A 20,948-nucleotide genomic window follows, 5' to 3' on the forward strand; every position below is an offset into this window, starting at 1 on the left:
GGGGGCCCATTCAAGTTGGATGGTAAAGAATTCATAAGAGTACCAACCTGCCTTGTTGAGTCACTTCCAACAGCAGGGTTTACCGCCTCAGATACAGGCACAAAGCTCACGGGGAGGGACTTCCCTGGTGGCGCAGTGGTGAAGAATCCACCTGCCAGTGCAGGGGACATGGGTTCAAGCCCTGGTCCGGGAAGATCCCACATGCCGCGGAGCAACTAAGCCCAGGAGCCACAACTACTGAGCCTGCGCTCTAGAGCCCGCGAGCCACAACTACTGAAGCCCACGCGCCTAGAGCCCATGCTCTGCAACAAAAGAAGCCACCGCAATGAGAAGCCCGCGCACCGCAACGAAGAGTAGCCCCTGCTCGCTGTAACTAGAGAAAGCCCCTGCACAGCAACGAAGACCCAACGCAGCCAAAAATAAATTAAAAAAAAAAAAAAAATCTCATGGGTAAATACTTCAAGAGGGTTCAATGGTTTGCAAGGTGATTAGAAGTATTAAAGGAACCTGAGATTCTCATGCCCTCCCAAGAAACCAGCTGTTGCTGATCTCCAATGTCAAGAGTGCCAGACAGAACATTATAATTAGAGAGTCTATACTAAGTTGGTATTTAACCACAGCAGATTTCTGAGTTACGAGACTACGTGGATGAAAGAAGCTAGAAAAGCAGAATCTATCTGTGCAGCGCAGCAGAGAGGAAAAAGGTCTCCCCAGTACTATCACCATCTTGCTATTTTAAGAAAACAGGATAGATCCAACACTTCTTGTTGGCCTTGCCATCAATTCGTGTAGCAGGACAACTGCCTCTTTTGCTGACTTAACATTTAATTACCTAAGTCCAGCCTCAGCGTCAGATATGTGCCTTGGGAAGAGAAAGATGATGGAGTCCCCAGGCAAGGAGGGCAGCTGGGGAACCAAACGTCACTATCGAGGGTATCTTCTTTCTGGCTCTACTGCTGTACACAGTTGTCTTTGTTCAGCTCTCATCACTTCTACTCAGGGCCTAAAGTGATGAGACGATTCTATCCTGGTTTGCAAATGACTTGCATTCTAGACTTTGGTTTCTTTCTGAATAATTAATAGTAATGGTTTATTAAATAGAGTATGGCCTTACTGGTGCTCCATAGACCTGCTGGCATTGAACTCCCTGAGACACAGAAGTTTGAACCCAGGTACCTGAAGGGGTGCCACCACTCTCCCTCCCAGGCCAAGGGAAGTCAATGACAACCTACTACAGGGTCGGCCAACTATGGCCAGTAGGCAAATCCAGCTCGTCGCCTGTTTTTGTATGGCCCACAATCTAAGAATGATTTTTAAGTTTTAAATTCATTTTTTTGAAGTATAGTTGATATACAATGTTGTGTAAATCCTAATGAAATAGTCTCCACCTATTATAACCAGTAACTTTTTTCGTCTTTAGTTGTGGTTTTTAAAATGTGTTACTAAATATTGAGTAGTTACAAAAGAATATTTAAAACATTAAAAAGATGGGTAAAATGCAACAGAAATATAGTCCAGAAACAGACCCACATGTACTAGCAACTGATTTATGATGAGGAGAACACTGCAATGTAATGGGGAAAGGATGGTCTTTTTAATAAATGGTGCTGGAGAAACGGGCTATTCATCTAGAAAAAAGATGAAATTGACCCCTATGTTACAACATACTCAAATACCTATTTAAGGTGAATTTTAGACCTAAATGTAAAAGGTAAAATGATAAAACTCTAGAAGAAAATATAGAAGAATATTTTCTTCTATGGGGTAGGCAATGATTTCTTCAACAAGGTACAAAAACTACTAACCATAAAAGAAAACTTGGATTTTATCAAAATTAAAAACTTCTGTTCCTCAAAAGACATCAAGGAAATGAAAAGGCCAACAACTGGCAGAAAGTACTGGTAATAATATAACAAAGGAACTTCTCTCCAAAATATATAAAGAACCCCTACAAATCAATAATGAAGATATACAAAATCTAATTTAAGTATGAGCAAAAGATTGTATATACATTTCACAAAAGAAGAGATCTGAATACCCAATAAACTCATGAAAAGGTGTTCAACATCTTTAGTTGTTAGGGAAAATGCAAATTAAAGCCACACACCCACTGGAGTGACAACGATCAAAAGGACAGACAATGCCAAGTATTGTCACAGGTATGGAGGAAATAGACTCTTACACATAACTGATGGGAGTGAAAATGACACAAGCACTTTGGAAAACCGTTTGACAGTTTCTTATAAAATTGACCAGCAATTACACTCCTGGGTATGTATCCAAAGAAACAAGCCTATGTTCACAAAAAGACTTGCACAAGAACGTTCAGAGCACATTTTTTTCAAAAAAAAAAAAAAAAAAAACACCTAAAAACTGGAAAAAGCCCAAACGTCCACTAGTAGGTGAATGGATAAACAAATTGTGGGTATATCTGAATATACTAAATACTAAAGAGGAGGAAAAATGAATAAGCTACTGACACTTATTACAACGTGAATGAATCTCGCAAATGATATGTTGAGAGAAGCAGCCAGACACAAAAGAACACATCCAGTCATTCCAATGCCATTTGTTGAAAAGCCAATCCTTTCTTCATTGAATTGTCTCTGCATCTTTGTCCAAAATCAATTGACCATATTTGTGTGAGTCCTTTTCTGAACGCTCTATTCTGTTCAGCTGATCTAAGTGATGTCTCTGTCATTACCACTCTGTGTTGATCACAGTAGCTTTACAGTAATTATTAAAATTGGGTAGTATGATCCCTCCAACAATATTCCTCTTTTTCAAAAGTGTTTCTGATACTCTAGTTCCTTTGCCTTTCCCTGCAAATTTTAGCGTCAGCTTCTCTGTATCTACAAAAATATCTTGCTGAAATTTCGATTGGAATTGCATTAAACCTATAGATTAATATAAGGAGAACTGACATCATAACTAGATTGAGTCTTGCAATCTTGAATATGATCTGTCTCCCCATTTAGGTCTTCTTTATTTCATCGTTTTCAAGTTTTCAGCATACTGACCCTGCACATATTTTCTTAGATTTATTCCTGTTTTCTAAATTTTATTTCCAAATGTTCACCGCAAGTTATTAAAAATACAATTGACTTTTTTTTTATTAAACACATATATTTTTTAAATTTATTTATTTTATTTATTATTTCTTTTTGGCTGTGTTGGGTCTTCGTTGCTGCGCGCGGGCTTTCTCTAGTTGTGGCGAGCAGGGGCTACTCTTCGTTGAGGTGCGCGGGCTTCTCATTGCAGTGGCTTCTCTTGTTGCGGAGCACGGGCTCTAGGCGCACGGGCTTCAGTAGTTGTGGCTCGCGGGCTCTAGAGCGCAGGCTCAGTAGTTGCGGCGCACAGGCTTAGTTGCTCCACGGCATGTGGGATCTTCCCGGACCAGGGCTCGAACCTGTCCCCTGCATTGGCAGGCGGATTCTTAACCACTATGCCACCAGGGAAGCCCCTACAATTGACTTTTGTATGTTCATTTTGCATCCTGAGCCTTTGATAAGTTCACTTATTAGTTCTAAGAGCTTTTTCATAGATTCTTTAGTATTTTATCCATATGTAATCAGGTCATCTATAAATGGGGCAGTTTTATTTATTCCTTTCCAATCTGTGTATCTTTCATTTTTCTTGCCTGTTTGCACTGGTGAGGCTCTCCAGTACAAGGATGAATAGAAGTAACAGAACATCCTTGCCTTGGTTCCAGGGTTAAGGGAAGAGCATTCAGTCTTTCACCATTAAATATGATGTTAGCTTCAGAGTTTTCTTAGATACCTTTTATCAGACTCAAGTTCCTATTATTTCTAGTTAGATATTTTATCATGAGTGGATTTTAAATTTTGTCATGTGCTTTTGCTACACCAGTTAATATGAGCATTTGGTTTTTCTTCTTCATTTAATATAGAAGGTTACATTGATTGATTTGTGAATGTTAGACCAATCATACATTCCTGGGATAAACCCCACTTGGTCACAGCGCATGATTCTTTTTATTTATTGCTATATTTGATCTGCTGTTGGTCTACAGTTTCTTTTGCTTGTAATGTGTATGTCTGGCTTTGTTATCAGGGTAAGGCTGGCCTCACAAACTAGGTGGGAAGCGTTCTCCTCTCTTCCCTCTTCTGAAAGAAATTGTGTAGAACTGCTGTTATTTCTTTCAGTGTTTTGTAGAAATCACCAATGAAACCATCTGGACCTGGCATTTTGTTTTTGGAAAGAATGCAATTTCTTTATAGATATAAAACAATTCCAGTTATATTGACTCTTCTTTGGTGAGTTTTGGTAATTTGTGGTTTTCAAGGAATTGGTACATTTTATCTACGTTGTCCAATTTAGGTGCAGAGTTGTTTGTAGTATTTTTTAATCCTTTTAATAACTTGTCAGAGCTGCAGCGATATCTTCTCTTTTATTCCTGAGATTAGTCATCTGTGTCTTCTCACCTTTTTCCTTAGTTTCGCGAGATCAACTTTATTAATCTTTTCAGAACATCAGCTTTTGGTTTCATGTATCCTCTCTACTGTTTTGCTGTTTTCTATTTCATTGATTCTCATTCACCTCTTTATCACTTCTTTCTGTTTGGTTTGGGTTTATTTTTTATTTTTCTATTTTCTTAAGGTGAGAGCTTAGATTATTGATTTGAGACTGTTCTTCTTTTCCAATGTAAGCATTTAATGCTACTAATGTCCCTCTAAGCTTTAGCTGTATCTTACAAATTTTGATGTTATAGTTTCAGTTGCATTCAAAATATTTTTTTAATTTCCCATGAACTATCCTCTTTGGCCCATGGATAACTTATAAGCATATTGTGTAACACTGGGATCTTCTAGTTATCTTTCTGTCATTGATTTCTAGTTGAATTCCATTATGGCCAGAGAACATACTTTGCATGATTTCAAATGTTTAAATTTAAGATTTATTTTATGACCCACGATATGGTCAACCTTGGTAAATGTTTCAGGGGCACTTGAAAAGAATATGCACCATCTTGCTGCTGGGGGAAGTGTTCTATAAATGCCAAATAGATTCAGTTAGTTTATACTGTTATTAATTCTTCTATATCCTTGTTGATATTCTGTCTACTAATGCTATCAATACCAGAGAAGAGCTTTTGAGTCCCCACCTATAACTGTGGATTTGTCTACTTCTCTTTTCAATCTATCACTTCTTGCTGCATGTATTTCGAACTTCTGTTCTCATTTAGGATTATTATGTCTTTTTGATTAGTTGAACCTCTTATTGTCATGTAATATTGATATCTTTCCTCATCGCCGTAATTTTCCTGGATCTGAAGTTTACCGTATTTGATATGAATATGTTCACCCTTTTCTTTTGAATGGAGCAAACTTGACAAACTCTTAATAATTCTAATTATTTATTTGCGGGGTTTTGGGGTTTCTTACATAGACAATCATATCTGAAAGTAATGACAGTTTAGAGTTTCTTTCCATTTTTCATACCTTTTTATCACACTCAAGAACTTTTTATGACTTATTCTCCTTAGAATGGCAGGGATGGGCATGTGCCATTGCTACTCTAACATAATCCCTCATCATATTCTACTCAGATTTAAAGCTTCCTTCTATTTTACTCTAAAGCTTCTGCAGCAGTTTTAGCAAAGCGTCTCTCTCCCTTGTCCTTTGTGGGTTTACAAGCATGAAAACAAAGTACCTCAGTTGCTGCTAGCAGCTATATTGTGACCATGAAAAAACCCAGTCTGAGGAAAAGGCCAAGACACAGATGAAGGCAAAGCAAAGAGAAATGGCGAGAAAGACAGCAAGGGCCCAGATCACAGGGCCCTGGACTCTCCCTACCTTTGGACGCCCTGTCACCTGAAACAGTCTCCTTATTGTTTAAGTCTCTCTGGATTGACAGCTGTTACTATAATTAAAAGCATTCTAGGTGATACAAATGATCAACAGTTTTCTTTACTACAGAACTTGAGAGCCTTAAATAGAAATATAGACTGTAAGTTCCTAAGAAGAATCTACACTGTGCCACATTCCTCACAATCCGAGGATTTTTTTCCCACAGAACAAAACTTGATAAAGAAGGAAAAGGACATTCTTCTGTCCATGTATTCAAAAACATCATATGCCCTGTGTTGCAGGAAGCCAGAGAGAAGAGATTCCAGGCAAGAATACAAATAAGGAGGACACCGCAATAGTCAAGGGTAGGGACATAGATGACAATGAAGAATCAGAGATGAAATAGCAGATATATTGATAGATAAACTATAATTCAGAGAGAGCTTTGTAGGAACTGACTAGATATGGAGGGGTGAGGAATGACCTCGGAATACCAGGAAACATGCTCTCTAGGTCACTGCTAAGGTCACAGATCCCTGGCAAAGTGACCAAGGTAGAGCCTTTGATGTCATCGATTAGGGTCTGGTCAACCATCCGGGTGGACTGAACGGCCACCATCCCTTCTTGGTCCTTTGGGCAGAAGCCTCTAATTTTCCTTTTGGGAACTGCTTCTCCCCACTTGCAGTCTGTGTGGGCATGCAATCTAGTCAACTCTCTACCCTCCCACTGTCCCCAAGGGTTGGCCAGGTCACATGACCCAAATCAAGCCAATCAGACTCTCTTCTGCAATGGAATCCTGAGTGGCCCAATGACAGAAAACAACTGGGAAGTAACCCTTCTTTCTTTTTAACTTTTTAAATTTATTTTTTTATTGAAATATAGTTGGTTTACAATGTTGCGTTAGTTTCTGGTGTACAGCAAAGTGATTCAGTTATACACATATATATAATTTTATACATATATATGTATATGTGTGTGTATATATATATATATTCTTTTTCAGATTCTTTTCCCATATACGTTATTATAAAATATTGAGTATAGTTCCCTGTGCTATACAGTAGGTCCTTGTTGGTTATCTACTTTATATATAGTAATGTGTATATGTTACACCCAAATTCCTAATATATCCCTGCCCCCCACTTCCCTTCGGTAACCATAAGTTTGTTGTCTATGTCTGTGCGTCTGTTTCTCTTTGATACATAAGTTCATTCCCAGGGAAGTAACCCTTTCCAAGGTGGCCTCTGAAGAGCTCTCCTGTCGCCCTGCACCTGGTCACTCCTTTGATTTTCTGAGCCACCCCATCCTTCCCGAATCTCCATTTTGGCTTAAATTAGCTCCTTCTACTGCTGCAACCAGAGAACCCTAACAGGTCACGGGGAACCACTGGTCCTCAGCTCCAAGTCATGCAAGCAATTTCAAAATGTGATGTGTCTTGGAAATTAGCCACCCTCAAAGGCTACTAGCCGATCACTTCCTAAGAGCAGACTATTTTATTCTGTAAAATGAGATCTGACATCATGTCCTTTCCAGAGCACGACGATAAGAAGTTTCCCATGTTTGAAACTAAGGTTCAGGAGAACTTCAAACACATTTCTAATCAGACCTTTCAGGGTCCCAAACTTAAAACACCAGTATGAGAATTTCCAGCTACATTTTACATTTGCCCTCTTTGTTTTGAGTCCTGGAAGAGTTTGGTTTTGTTTTTTTTAATGTTCATTTTAAAGAATTTGGAAATTTTTAGAAAGTACCAGCAGCAAGAAACCAAATCACTCCTAATCCTACCCAAAGGTAAACACTACATGCTAAACTGTCCAGTCCTTCCAGATTTCCTTCCAGTGTGTTCTATGTGCTTTTTTTAAAAAATAGTGTACAATCTCAACTATGTATGCACTTCTGTACCCTGTTTCCTTATCTTAAACATTTCTCCCAAGCCCTTGAATTTTTTTGAATGTTAGGAAAACACTAAGATTGTTACAACTGCAGAGATGTGCCAGAATTTACTTAACCATCCCACTAACGTTAGACGTTGAAAGTTTTCCACTTTTTCCCCTCCTGCAGAATCATTAAAGTACAACGATAAAGAACACTGGTGTCAGAGCCAGCAGATCTGGGTGCAAATCTTAACAACTGTCCTTCTCTTACCAACTATGCACCCAGCAGCAACACGTACTCACCTGCTCAGAGATTTGTGCAGACAACTGAGGACAGATCAGAACCTACTCTGAAGTGTCGCTGTGAGGATGAAACAGGAATATCTGTAAAGTCCATGAAAGTGTCTGTTGGAGGACACACTCAACCAAGAGCAGCTACGAAAACTCAACCAAGAGCAGCCATCACAACAGTGCCCATAAGCAAACAGCTAAAAGCTCTGTCCGCTTTTCATACTCCTGATTTTGTAAAGGTCCCTGTTTGGTTTATTCGTTATGTAGGAGTCCGTAGGGGCTTTTGCAGATACAGAAACTGCTTTTCTTTCAACACAGAGCTTAAAAAAACAAAAAAAGTACTTTCAAAGGGCACTCTTCTTACCCTTTCTGGTGAAACTGCAGTCAGGAAACAAAGTGAAGAATTTTCTATCGGCAGATTTTCATCGTATGCTCTTTGTGGTTGGCTACCTAGAAGACACTCGATTACCTTAAATGAATGTGACAGTTTTATTTTTATTCATGTCAAGAGCGGTTCATTAGCATTTCCAGAACCACCTAAACTGAAGTAACTGGAGGGACCCTGAGGCTGCTAAGATCCACCCTCAGGAGACAGCGGACCAGGGGGAGCATTTGCCTGTACTTGACCTACTTAGGACGCAGCCCAGGTATGGTCTGCCCCTTTCTTAGTCTGCTACTTCTGCAAAATGGAACTACAAAGAGCACCCAATGCCTATCCATGTTGCCATGAGCCAATAAAAATAATGCCTATAAAGGACACAGCCCAGTCCATGGCGACAGGGGGCAGAGCTGTGGCTTTTGTGGTTCTGCTCTTCCAAATCCATGAGGGACTGCATTTCCCTGCCCCAGCTCAAGTGGCATGGGGTGTGTGATTTGCTCTGGCCCATGAATGTGAGCAGAAGTGACATGTGTCACTTCCAGGAGGAACCTTAGGAGCCAATGTATGATTCACCACATCGTCATTCACTCACCCAGTACCATCACAGAGGTGCACGTGGAACAGAGCCTGGGTCCTTGAGGGGCCACCCCCAGCCCCGACTGGCCACAGCCTAAGCCACTGAGATCTTGAGGGTTTTTGTTACAGCAGCATAACGTGGACCATCCTGAAGAATACAATAACTAGTAGTCACAGTGAGTTTTAAATGAGTGAGGCCACCAGTATTATTAATATCTCAAGATGTTTCATGTTTGCCACTAAACATAGAAAAACTCGGTTTGACTTGGGAAAACAAGACAAATGGGTATCAATTTCAACTTGTAATTTTCAGGTACTTAAGAATATAAATAAGGCCCAAACGAGTGTCTCATGTCAAAGAGGCCTTCAGCACAGCAGGGGATCGTGGTAATAACTGTAATGTATTGAGTGCTTACAGGGGTTAGGCTGAGGATATTCTATTTATTATCTTATTTAATCCTGGCAATCAGCCCATACATTAGGTGTCATTCCAGTGTGACAGGATGAGAAATTCTGTTCTCATGGTTCCTCTCCCCACTGTAAAAAGGCTTTAAAATGTTTATACATATATATACATACATACACACACACACACACACACACACAAATTCTGACATGAGAGATGGTAGGTATCAGCAAGAGAAAACTTTGTTATCCTAAAGATGCTCCTCTCTGAAGGACCTGACAGATTCCTGGACACCGTGAGAATCTACAGCCACCCTCCTATGATGGAGACAAAGAATGACCTTTCTCATAGCTGCACACAGAAGGAGAGAGCAGCCAGAGGGGACCGGATTGAGCAGGGGTACAAGGAGGATTTCAAAGACAGGCAGTGGGAGAGGAGAGAGATATACTCCCGGTTATTCAACTGTGGCAGAGGCTCCCTTCCATCACTCATATCTAGGGGAGCTTTGTGACTAGTTCAAGCCAATGAGATGTGAACAAAGGTGACATTTGTCAATTCCAGGTCAAGGTATGTAAGAGCCAGGATGCCATCTCTACATCCTCTCTTCACCTTTAGTAGAGACTGAAAGCCACATATTGAGATTGGGGGTGGATCACTGAATCATGCATGGAGAACTGTCCTGGAAAGTCCTCTGACTCCCATGACATGTCTCATGAGCTTAAAACAAACTATTGGTACGTTAAGCCACTGAGGTTCCAAAGCTCAGGTGTTACCATGGCAGAGCCTAACATCCTAATATTGAGACAACATGGAAGACTCGAGACTAGGAAAAGAACAAAATAAACCCAAGGAAATCAGGAGGAAGGAATTTAAAAATTAAAGAAGCAGAATTTACTACAAATAGGAAAAAAAAATGCACCAATCAAGAGCTAATAAGAAAGAAATTTTTTTAAAAAATAGATTAAACCTAAAAGCTGATTCTACAGGGTGTGGGGGGAAGGAAACCCTCTAGCAAAGCTAGTCCAGGTGAGAAAAGAGAGAAATGCAAATTAGGCTGACAAAGGAGATACACGTATGTACTCAAAAAAGATTCTATTAAATTTTAAAATCATCACAAAATTAATGCTTTTCTATAAAACAGGTTACTAAAAATGACTCAGGAAAATATAGAAAACATAAATAGTCCAATGATCACTGAAGAAATTGGGAAAGCTGTCAAAGAACTACCTCCAAAAACTGTCCTGGAAAAGTCGTTTCGAACCTTCAAAGAACAAGTAATTCCTTACCTCACCATTGCACAGAAAAAGAAGAAAACGGACAGTTCATTTTACAATGTTATTAAAATGTGACAAGTTTAGCAGAAGAAAAAAATTCAGATGCTCTCGTATATGAATACTGAATGCCAAAATCCTAAATAAAACAACTAAATCTAGCATTGTATAAGAATAATTAGCAAACCATAGTCAAATAAGATCAATTGCAGGAAGGCAAGGAGAGCTCAATATTAGAAAATCTATTGAGGTTCAAGAATGTAAAACACAAGGTCCTCATGTGTAGGAACTGTAGGAACTATCATTGGTGTATCCCCAGCACAGAAAACAATGCCTGGAACATAGTAAGTGCTCAATAAATATCTGTGGCATAAATTATTGAGTGAGTATATGAATAACTTAAGGGAGAAAAACATATGATTATCTCTAAAGACCATGATAATATAGTTAATCAAATTTAACTTTAATGCCAAAGAAAAACTCAAAATAAAATACATTTATGCAGCATGTAACATGATTAAAAAATAAAATCTCTCAAACCAGTTATCACGCATTTCCAAAGAGGATAAGGAGAAGACAGGGAGGCCCACATTTTGCCATTTATTCACCAACATTTTAACACTGTTCTACAAGTCCTAGACAATGCAATTAGACAAGAAAATAAAATAAATATAATACTGAAGAGGAAGAAGCAAAATTACTATTTGTAGAAAATATTTATGATTGCTACCTGGAAAATTCAATAGAGTCAATTTTTTTAAAGTACTTAAAAATAATGAGAAAGTTTATGAAGGTGATTGTTTAAGATATACAAAAATCAATAACTTTCCTACATTCCAGCAATAAAGAGTAAGAAAACATAACAAAAGATTCCAAGCATTAAGTCTACAGTAATGACAATGACAAATTACCTAAAGCACAGAAGCAAAATTATGCAGGACGCAAGTAGACAAAAACTACTTTATAGGATCATAAACAGACTTGAATAAACATACCCTATTCCCAGATGGGAAGAATTATCATACTAAATATTGCAAAATTGTCAGTTTCCCCAAATTAATGCATACATTTAAAAAAATACTAACAAAGAATAAACCAATGAGTGAAGCCAAAAGAATATAATTAACTTTTTTTTTTTTTAAGTAAGAAAGCAATTTGTAAATTAGCTGTGATTAAGGCACAACAAGATCTTTAGGCAAAGCTGTTGAGTCCTAACTGCCAAGCCAAGGAGCTGCCCCAGATGAAGCTGAGATGAGGGGCCCAGACCAACTCCACTGCACCCCCTGCCCAAAGCCTGGGATGCACCGATCCACCCCTGCTCACCTGGGCAGTAGAGCCCACCTTAAATCCCTGCCAGCTGGCAGGTCAAGAGAACAAACTAGAATCCTAGAAACAGATAAAAGTAGATGAAATCTTTTAGTACATAATAATGATGACATTTCAATACAGTGGGTATGAGTTACATCATTCAATTTTATATCACGGTAACTGTTTAAAAAAAAAAAGAAAAACTAAATGTGACACCTACGTGATGTCCCACACCAAAATTAAAGAATTTGACGAATTAAAGATTTGATGGCAAAATAAAATTATATAAATGGTAATGAAAATGTATAAATATTTATGTCATCTTAGGCTGAGAAAAGTGTTCCAAAGCATAACATTTAAAGCACAAACCATAAATTGATAGACTTGAGATCACGAAATATTATAAATGACATAAAACAAAATATAAAAGGCAGAAAAAGCTACAGGGAGATACGCATGGCATAAGACAAAGCTTGTATATGCTTATTAACAATTACCTAAAAGTCAGTAAGAAAACAGTTATGAACATGACTTTAAAGAAGTGGGGCAAAGGACTATGCAGGCAACTCAGGAAAGGCCATGAATGTCCAGCAGACATAACAAATGCTCAACCTCACTAGAAATTTGAGAGGAGAGAAGAGAAGGTTTTGGTTTTATTCAGGTAATTAACAAAGTTATAATATTAGTTGCTGATAAGAGTTGGGGAGAAGAAATTAACAATTCTTCTGAGGATGAAAATAGAATATGTGTGTGTTCATATATATAAAACGTACATTCACAGTCTTAAAAACTTACATATTCTTTGGCCCAGCAATTCTATTTCTAAGACTTCATCCTAGGAAAGTAAACCCATAGGATATATTTGCTACATGATTACCAAAGGAAATCGGCAGACTCTAATGGAATATTACATAGTTGAAAAATTATGCTGGAGACACACAATTATTGACATGGGATGATATTCAAGATGAAGGGGGAGGGGCTTCCCTGGTGGCGCAGTGGTTAAGAATCTGCCTGCCAATGCAGGGGACACAGGCTCGAGCCCTGGTCCGGGAAGATCCCACATGCCGCGGAGCAACTAAGCCCGTGCGCCACAACTACTGAGCCTGTGCTCTAGAGCCCGCGAGTCACAACTACTGAGCACATGTGCCACAACTACTGAAGCCCGCGCGCTTAGAGCCCGTGCTCCGCAACAAGAAAAGCCACCGCAATGAGAAGCCCACGCACCCCAACGAAGAGGAGCCCCCGCTCGCCGCAACTAGAGAAAGCCCGCGCGCAGCAACGAAGACCCAACACAGCTAAAAATAAATTAATTAATTTTTTTAAAAAAAGACAAAAGGAGGGCTTCCCTGGTGGCGCAGTGGTTGAGAATCTGCCTGCCAATGCAGGGGACACGGGTTCGAGCCCTGGTCTGGGAAGATCCCACATGCCGCGGAGCAACTAGGCCCGTGCACCACAACTACTGAGCCTGTGCGTCTGGAGCCTGTGCTCCGCAACAAGAGAGGCCGCGATAGTGAGAGGCCCGCGCACCGCGATGAAGAGTGGTCCCCACGTGCCACAACTGGAGAAAGCCCTCGCACAGAAACGAAGACCCAACATAGACATAAATAAATAAATAAATAAATAAAAAGACTTTCTCTCTTAAAAAAAAAAGACAAAAGAGGAAAAATCAGGTTGCAAAACAGTACACACCAAACGGTCTCTAGCTCTTTAAGAACAGATATACACCTATGAAAAAACTTGGAAGACCATATCCAAAATATTCACTGTGATCTCCAGGTAGTGAGATTATTGGTGATTTTTTTTTTTTTTTTTTTTGCCTTTTTGCCCACCCATGAGTTTAAAACTTTTCTACGATAAACAAGTATCACTTATGCAACCAAAAAGAAAGTTAAAAAAAAGTAGATTGAATTCTGTGGGAAAATAAACATATATCCTAAAAATAAACTCTGAAGTTGGAAAATGAAAGCAAAAACATCTGCTTCCTGGACAGAAAGGATAGTTTAAAATTGCTTGACAGCCACACACTTCCCACAGGCTGTGGGGTGCCAGGTGCCAGCTTGCTGGGACGCCCTGCACCCAACAGGAGAGCCCTAACTCTCCCCGGCTCCCCCCAGCCCGCCCCCCAGCTTCTCTCCAACCTACAACTAACTTCACAGGGAGCTGAAGCCTCAGTGTATTATCTGCTGTTGTTATCAAAATAGCATTTGAAATATATGTTGTCATTATCAGTATAGCATTTGAATCTCTTGATTGTTAGTAAAAGAGCTCCTTACTTATCCCCTCTAAAAGGAACCACCATAAATTAAATGACTGTTTTGCTCACATGGCTACGGATTCACTCTTTCTAGAGAAAAAAAATTGGTCCTTATCACCCATCATGAAAAACGCTAATGACTACTGATACATTTCTTTGCTGGATGGACACTGGGAGGGGAAGTCATTAATTGCTGTTGAAAGGAATGGCTCCCTCGCAATGACTTGCAGGTCTGGGAGAACAGAATTCTGCAGGAAATCCTGACGACTGGGAGCAGCCCAGCCGAAGGCTGCAAGCTGGCAGGGCTGTACAGCAAGGAGCTTAGAAGACAGGAGCAGAGAATATTCTCTCCAGATTCGCTAGCCCGTTCATCAGTTTGTGAGTACATTCTGTTCTCTGTCACACAGACACACCACAGCAGGTGGCCAGACATGGGCTTCCATAAAACTAATGAAAAACCTCGCTTTGAGACCTCATAAACGTGCACCTTGGGGGACAGGATTGGGTCTGCCCAGCTCTGCTGGACTAACAGGAGGACGTGGTCCCACTCACAGGGAAATATAGGTGGGAGCCAAGCAGTCCGATGACTAATTTGGAATGACCTTTCCATGATGCCCTATGGATTGGATCATGGCTCTCAGGAGGCCTGCTGATGGGCAAGGCAGTGTCTCAGAGACGCCTTCAAGGAAAAGGTCCTCGCTGGCTTCGGCTGCTTTGGCCTGAGCAAAAAATGCCTGCAGCACCAGTGCTCCTAGAGGCTGCTGCATCCTCAGCATCTATCTGGGTACCACTGGCGACTGCAGTGACATCCTGAGAGCTGCACAGCAGCAGGGATGCTCAGCCCGGCTCTGCACCAGAAACCAAGCCCAATCACGGTGGCAGGCTGAGCAGTCTAGGAATGGAAGACAGGGGCTGTGCAGACCAAACTTGGCCTTCCACTCACCAACTCACAGACTTGAAAACCAAAGAATCCAACCCCACCGGCCCTGCTCCCGCCCTTCCACGCCTCTCTCTCACAGTTCCAGAGCTCCTTGCCTACTCTCGGGCTTCTTGAATGTCCCCCGTTTTGCACGAGAGCACAGAGCCCATTGACGGCCGTCATCGGGCAGCGGCCCTGGGAATCTAAGACGCCCCTTACACTTGGGAGGCCAGCGTTTTTGGAGAACTAAATGGGCAAGAAGCAGAAAATGACAAGGAACCTCACCGACCATTTCTTGGGCACTTGGTGTAAGCCAGGCTCCCTTTAACTCTTAACGGTCTTCTGAGGCAAGGGCTACTGTGACCCCCACTGTGCAGACTGAAAAAAACCCTCCTCCTCACCAGGTCAAAGTGCCAGTTTTACTTCCATTTTCTCGGTCACTTAGCAGGTCTCTAAATCTCAGCTCAGGGAGACCAACCAACCAATTCCACCCAACACAAACCAAACACCACTTGCAAGAAAAATACTCTATGCCTTTCAGGATGCCTCTCACCCCAGCAACCAATAGACTCTCCTGAAGGCAAAAAAAAAAAAAAAAAAAAAAAAAAGGCAACGTAAGTCAGGCATGAACTAGTTCCTCCCTTAAATCTTGCTCTGTCCTTCCAAAGCCCAGCCGTGCAGCTGTGCTCATGCCTCTATACGCCCCTTCCCACCACAAAATGAAAGAGGCGCGGTGTCAGGAGCCTCTTGCATCTTTGTCTACGATGCAGGGATCTCTTGCTCACTCATGCCTTCAGATGCCAAAGAATTTCAGAGAACAAGACTATACACCAGGCATTAGGACAGTTGTCCCTGCCTGCGAGGAACTTAAAGTCTAGTGGGAAAGGTAAACAAGACGAGACAAAAACAATGCATGCCTTGCGGACACAGATTCCGAGAAAAACAGGGATTTTGTTTACCCTGCACTGCAAGAGCCCCTGAACCAGCGCAGAGCCTGGCACACAGCAGGCATCCAATAAGCATTTACTGAATAAAGGAAAGAATGAACGAGTGCCACGTGCATACAACCCAGTAACAGTTATAGCATATGCCCAAAGATACTTGTAGCTACTCTTTATGGAGCACGCCCTAGTACTGAGCACGGTGCCGGGTGCTTTTCAGCAGCAATCTCATGTCCTCGTTGCCACAATTACCACGTTACTGTTACCGAGTCCAAGCTTGTACTGCTCGCCGCATGACACGCCAATAAATCGAGAGACGAGTTGATGGGGCAGGGAATAGTGACTTTATTCCCAAAGTCAGCAGACCCAGAAGATGGTGGACTCGTGCCCCAAAGAACTGTCTTGCCTGAGTTAGAATTCAGGCTTCTTTCATACTAAAAGGGGAGGGGGTAAAGCCAAACGCTTCCTGGTTCCCATCAGCCTCCAGAGGGGAGGTGTTCATTCCTTCCTCCCTGCGGTCATTCACAGGTGGGCCTGGTCAGGATGTTTCCTCTGAGCTAAACAAAGGTATTTTAGCTTAATGCTCATGACCTGGGAGGCAGGGTTCCCAGAGATAGGCCATTATGTGTAATTTAAGCTTATAGGCAACATCCCTTTAGTGATTGACTTGTAATAGAACACAAAGGGTCTTCTCTATGACATTACTACAGTGCAACTCTTGTTATGCCCATTTTGCAGATGAGGAAACTAAGGGGCAGATTTCAGCTCAAGATCCCATAGTCAGTAACCAACCAACCAGATCCATCCCACTCGAAAGCCGGTGCTAGCTGGAACCATGAGGCACACGGTGGTCCAGTGTTGAAGGGCCAGGGATGCTTCCCAGAGGATGAGCTGAAGTGAAAGGACAGAGAGGAGAGAGTCCAAAGCAGAAGGAAAGTATGCAAAGACAGGAGAAGCAGACCAAGGAGGAGATGAAACTCTTCCCAGTCGCTGGCATCCTCTCCATGGAGAGGTGAGCACTTCAAGAGGAAGTACTATTAGCTCCACAGAGTACGTGTAAGCACGGCAATTCCTATGTTGTTAAAGGGACTGGATCTGACCTCTGGAGGTTTTATATTCAGAAGACCCCCAAAACCTGCAACTTATGGAAGGCGAGCTGGGTGAAGAGCCGTGAGGAAGGGCAACCCTCCAGCCCACCTCTCAGCCTTCCCTCAAAGACAGGAATGTCATCACTTCAAAGACACGCAAGGACACGAATCCAGCGGCTTGTTAAAGCCACTCCACTAGGTGGTCCGCCAACCCCACACCTGAATTCCAAGCGTCCAATCCTATTGCTTCCACCGATTCAAGAAATTAAGAAGCAATGTTAGGATCACGCCTCACTACATTCTCAATAAGACAAAGTAAAGGCTGCCCCTTTTATTTACCTGCATGGACCCTACAGTAAACTCTTTTAACCTTGCCAATAAACGAACTGAGCCCCAACTGCCTACAAGGCACTGTGCTATATGCAATGAGCATATAGTGGCGATCTATACATTCTGTGGTACTGTATTTGTAAGAAGTCAAAAAAATGAAAACTAAAAGCATTTCAAAGAGTGATGAGTGCTGTGACAAAAACGAACAGGAGGATGGGCTGGAGCGTGAAGGGGGGAGGGGGGCCTCTCGAAGGCCTTTGAGCTAAGACCTGGATGATGAGGAAGAGGCAATATGGGAAGAGCAGACCCTCAGCTGGGCAGGGAAACTGGGAAACAGCTCGAACAAAGCCCCTAGATGGAAATGAGCTTGGTGTGTTTGGGGCAAGGAAGCCTATCGTGGCTGGAGCACAGTGGAGGAGGGGCGGGCAGGTGGGCGGGCGGAACAGCAGGAGTATGGAAAGACAAGGAGGGGGTCAAGTCGGACAGGGTCTTGTAGACCCCTGGAAAGATTTGGGGCGCTCGGTGCATTGAGACGCCCCTGGAGGCTTTCAAGCAGCAAAGCGGCACAAACTGGTTTTTGCTCTAAAAGGTTCACTCAGAATGTCACCAAAATGGATACAAGCTAGTGATACTCAAGAGTGGGCTGGCCCCCACTTTACCCGGTGCAGGACACCACAGATGCCATCTGATGAAGAGCCAGAATTCATCCACACGCCAGCATCCATCAGAGACTCCATAAACAAGTGGAAAGTACCTCTTAGTGACCAGCTGTTTGGACTTCCAAGAACGTGCTTTCAAATTAGTAAGATCATCTGGTACCTATTCTGAAACCCAACTTCTTCCCTTTTCCCTTGGTCATTACATCCATGGATGAGGGTGGAAATCAGGTTTTATGCCCAAGGCTCGTAAATCTTACCACTTCAAAACAAGTCCTGAAGAGAGAAAAGGCTGTGTTTCAGGGGCGCCAGGGAGGAAGCGTGAACACCTTGTTACTATTTCGCTTCCAGCACCAAAGTGACACCCAAGACCAAGTGAGAAGGGCAATCCAAGTCTACGGTCAGGGGCCTCTTGGTCACGTGGTTGGTCTGGTGCGATGACCTGATGACAGAGGCCAGCCAGCAGAATGATGCAGAAGTCAAGTCACTAAAGACATGTCAACTGTCATCTGCTAAACAACCCAGACAGGAAGACACTGTTTCCGCGTCCAACATATCCAAAGGCAGCCTGCGTGAAGCTATATCTGTGGCAATACCATGCCAGAAATCTGGGCTAATCTGACTCTGCTATTCATAAATTCTCCCCCATGTGAAAGCACATGTGTTTGGGAAAGGAAAATGCATCCAAGTCAATTTTAGACATGGTTACTTGGAAACCATCTGGCGTCCCTGGAAGCATCACATCCCCTGCCCTCAAATGCCCACCGTAATTAGGGCAGTATGCTTACATGGGCATTCAGTGTCCCCAGTTAGGTCCCCACTCCCGCCCTACCAAATGCCAGTTCGGGCTCCATTTCCCACCCAAGAAAGGTATTGGGTTTCTTGGTAAACCTAGTGGAGGGCCCTCGATGTGCTGAGCTCGCACTTGAACTGCACCCAAGGCTGGGTTCTCTGCTTTCCGCCGCGCCGCCGGCCTTAGTAGGGCACGCCTGCATTCCTTGACCACAGCAGCAACAGAAATCCCTCCCCAGGGACATAAGTTCCACGAAAAATCCCCTCTACCTAACCCCCCTGTGTGCAGAGCCTGTCGAGCTTTGGAAGAGACCCACCAGAACCCTTCTGTAACATCAACAGAGGCTGGCACCCCGCGGAGCATCTTCTGGAGACACTAGCCCAGATGTAGCCCATTTTCACCGCGATGACGGCCACAGCCGGCTGGGTCCCGCAGCGTCCTAGGGCCTGGCTCTTCCTGTGAGGCCTCGGTCCCCCTCCGCTACCTGGCTGTGATCTTCTGCTTAACTCATCTTCCAGAAGAGCTGGGCCTCCCTTTCCGCAGCCTCCCTCCCTCCCTGCGCTGAAACCTGTCTCAGAACCAAGCCGACAGCAGCGCCATTCCACCAGCACCTGCCCTGCCCCCGCTCCCCCCACCCCTACAGATGCTCTCTCCACCACCTAACGCCTCGACAAACCCGGCCAGAAGAGAGATCCAGAATCTCATACGGTCAGAGCCCCAGGAAACAAACACGGCAGGAGGGGCAGGCTCAGCTCGGCCAAGCCGACCAGGCCCAACACTCCCCCGGACCCCCGAGGAGCCCCGAACTCGGCGCAGGGGAAAGCATCCTCGCAGAGCGACCGCGGTTCGGCGGCCTCCAGCGCCATAAGAGCGAACACCTGTTTCCAGGAAGCTCTGGGGCCAGAGGGAGAAGGGAGTCCCGGGGAAAGGCAGGGAGGACGAGGTGAAGGGGCAGCTGGGGACGCAGGTAAAGGATGCGTCACACTTTGCGCTTGGCAACGGAGCCCCGGAGCGGCGGGCAGAGCATGAGAAGGGGTCCGGGAAGTTCAGGAAGGAGGGCTTGCGCCCGCGAGCGGCGCCCCGAGGGGGCGAGGGCCGGCAGGGAGCGAAGGGCGGAGGGCGGGAGGCCGGCGCGCCCGCTCCATCACCTGCGCGCCCGGCGGATGCAGGCTCGCAGCGCGCCCCGGCCCGCGGCGGCCAGCGGGTGACCTACCTGCCCACCGTCTGGTTGGCCAGCTGGCGCATGCGGTTAAACTGCTTCTTCATCGTGGCCCCGCTGGCGCGCTAGCCCTGGAGCTGGGGAGGACGGAGCAGCCCGGAGCCCGCCGCAGGGTTACATGGCTCCCGCGCGGAGCCTCCCGGGCGACGGCGGCGGCACTGCGGAGCCTCCGGAGCCGTCTGGCCCCGAGCGCGCCTCCCTCCCGGGGGCTCCACCGCCTACTCCCCCTGCCGCCGCGGCGCCGGCTGCCGCATCCTCCTCCTCACGCGCGCCGCGGCGCCTTCATCCCAACGCCCGGGCCGCCCTGGGCGCCGCCGGGTCCGCCCCGGCTGCTTGCCCGCAGCCCAGCTCCGGCGCGGGACCCGAGTCTCCGCAGGCTGGCTGGCAGGCGGCCGGGGGTCCCCGCTGCGCCTGTGCGGAGGGCGCCGTGCATTCTGGGACTTGTAGTTCCGCGCCCGGCGCCCACCTTTCCTCTGCCCGAAGTTTCCACGTGCGGCGGGGCGCGGAGGTGGGCGGAGGCGGCGGAGGCGGCGTCGCCGGCGGCTTTGCCCTTACCATTCTCGGAAGGGAAAGGTTTTCCTGCTTTAGAAATAAAGTGGAACCGAGAATACAACGGCACATTAAGAGCATCTGTCTTCCATTGTCTCTTTCTTAAAACGAAATACAGGTGACGTACAATATCATGTTAGTTTCAGGTGTACTACATAATGATGTGACATTTGCATACATTATGATCACCACCATAAGTCTAGTAACCATATGTACCCACACAAGTTGTTACAATATTACTGACCATATCCCTTATGCTGTATATTACATCCCCGTGACTT

At 44.1% G+C, this 20,948-nt stretch overlaps 1 protein-coding gene across 1 annotated transcript in view; it reads right to left on the reverse strand.

Annotated features, from left to right (window-relative positions):
* The window catches only part of ARHGAP44 (Rho GTPase activating protein 44), a 144,527-nt gene extending 124,054 nt beyond the window's left edge, over window positions 1-20,473 (reverse strand). Inside the window, exon 1 of the mRNA XM_061174635.1 lies at window positions 20,113-20,473. Within this exon, the coding sequence (XP_061030618.1) occupies window positions 20,113-20,165 (53 nt within the window). The 5' untranslated portion in view covers window positions 20,166-20,473. The remainder of the gene's footprint in view (window positions 1-20,112) is intronic.
* Window positions 20,474-20,948: the final 475 nt, after the last annotated feature.

This window comes from Eubalaena glacialis, chromosome 19, assembly GCF_028564815.1.
Source record: "Eubalaena glacialis isolate mEubGla1 chromosome 19, mEubGla1.1.hap2.+ XY, whole genome shotgun sequence".
Classification (NCBI taxonomy): domain Eukaryota; kingdom Metazoa; phylum Chordata; class Mammalia; order Artiodactyla; family Balaenidae; genus Eubalaena; species Eubalaena glacialis.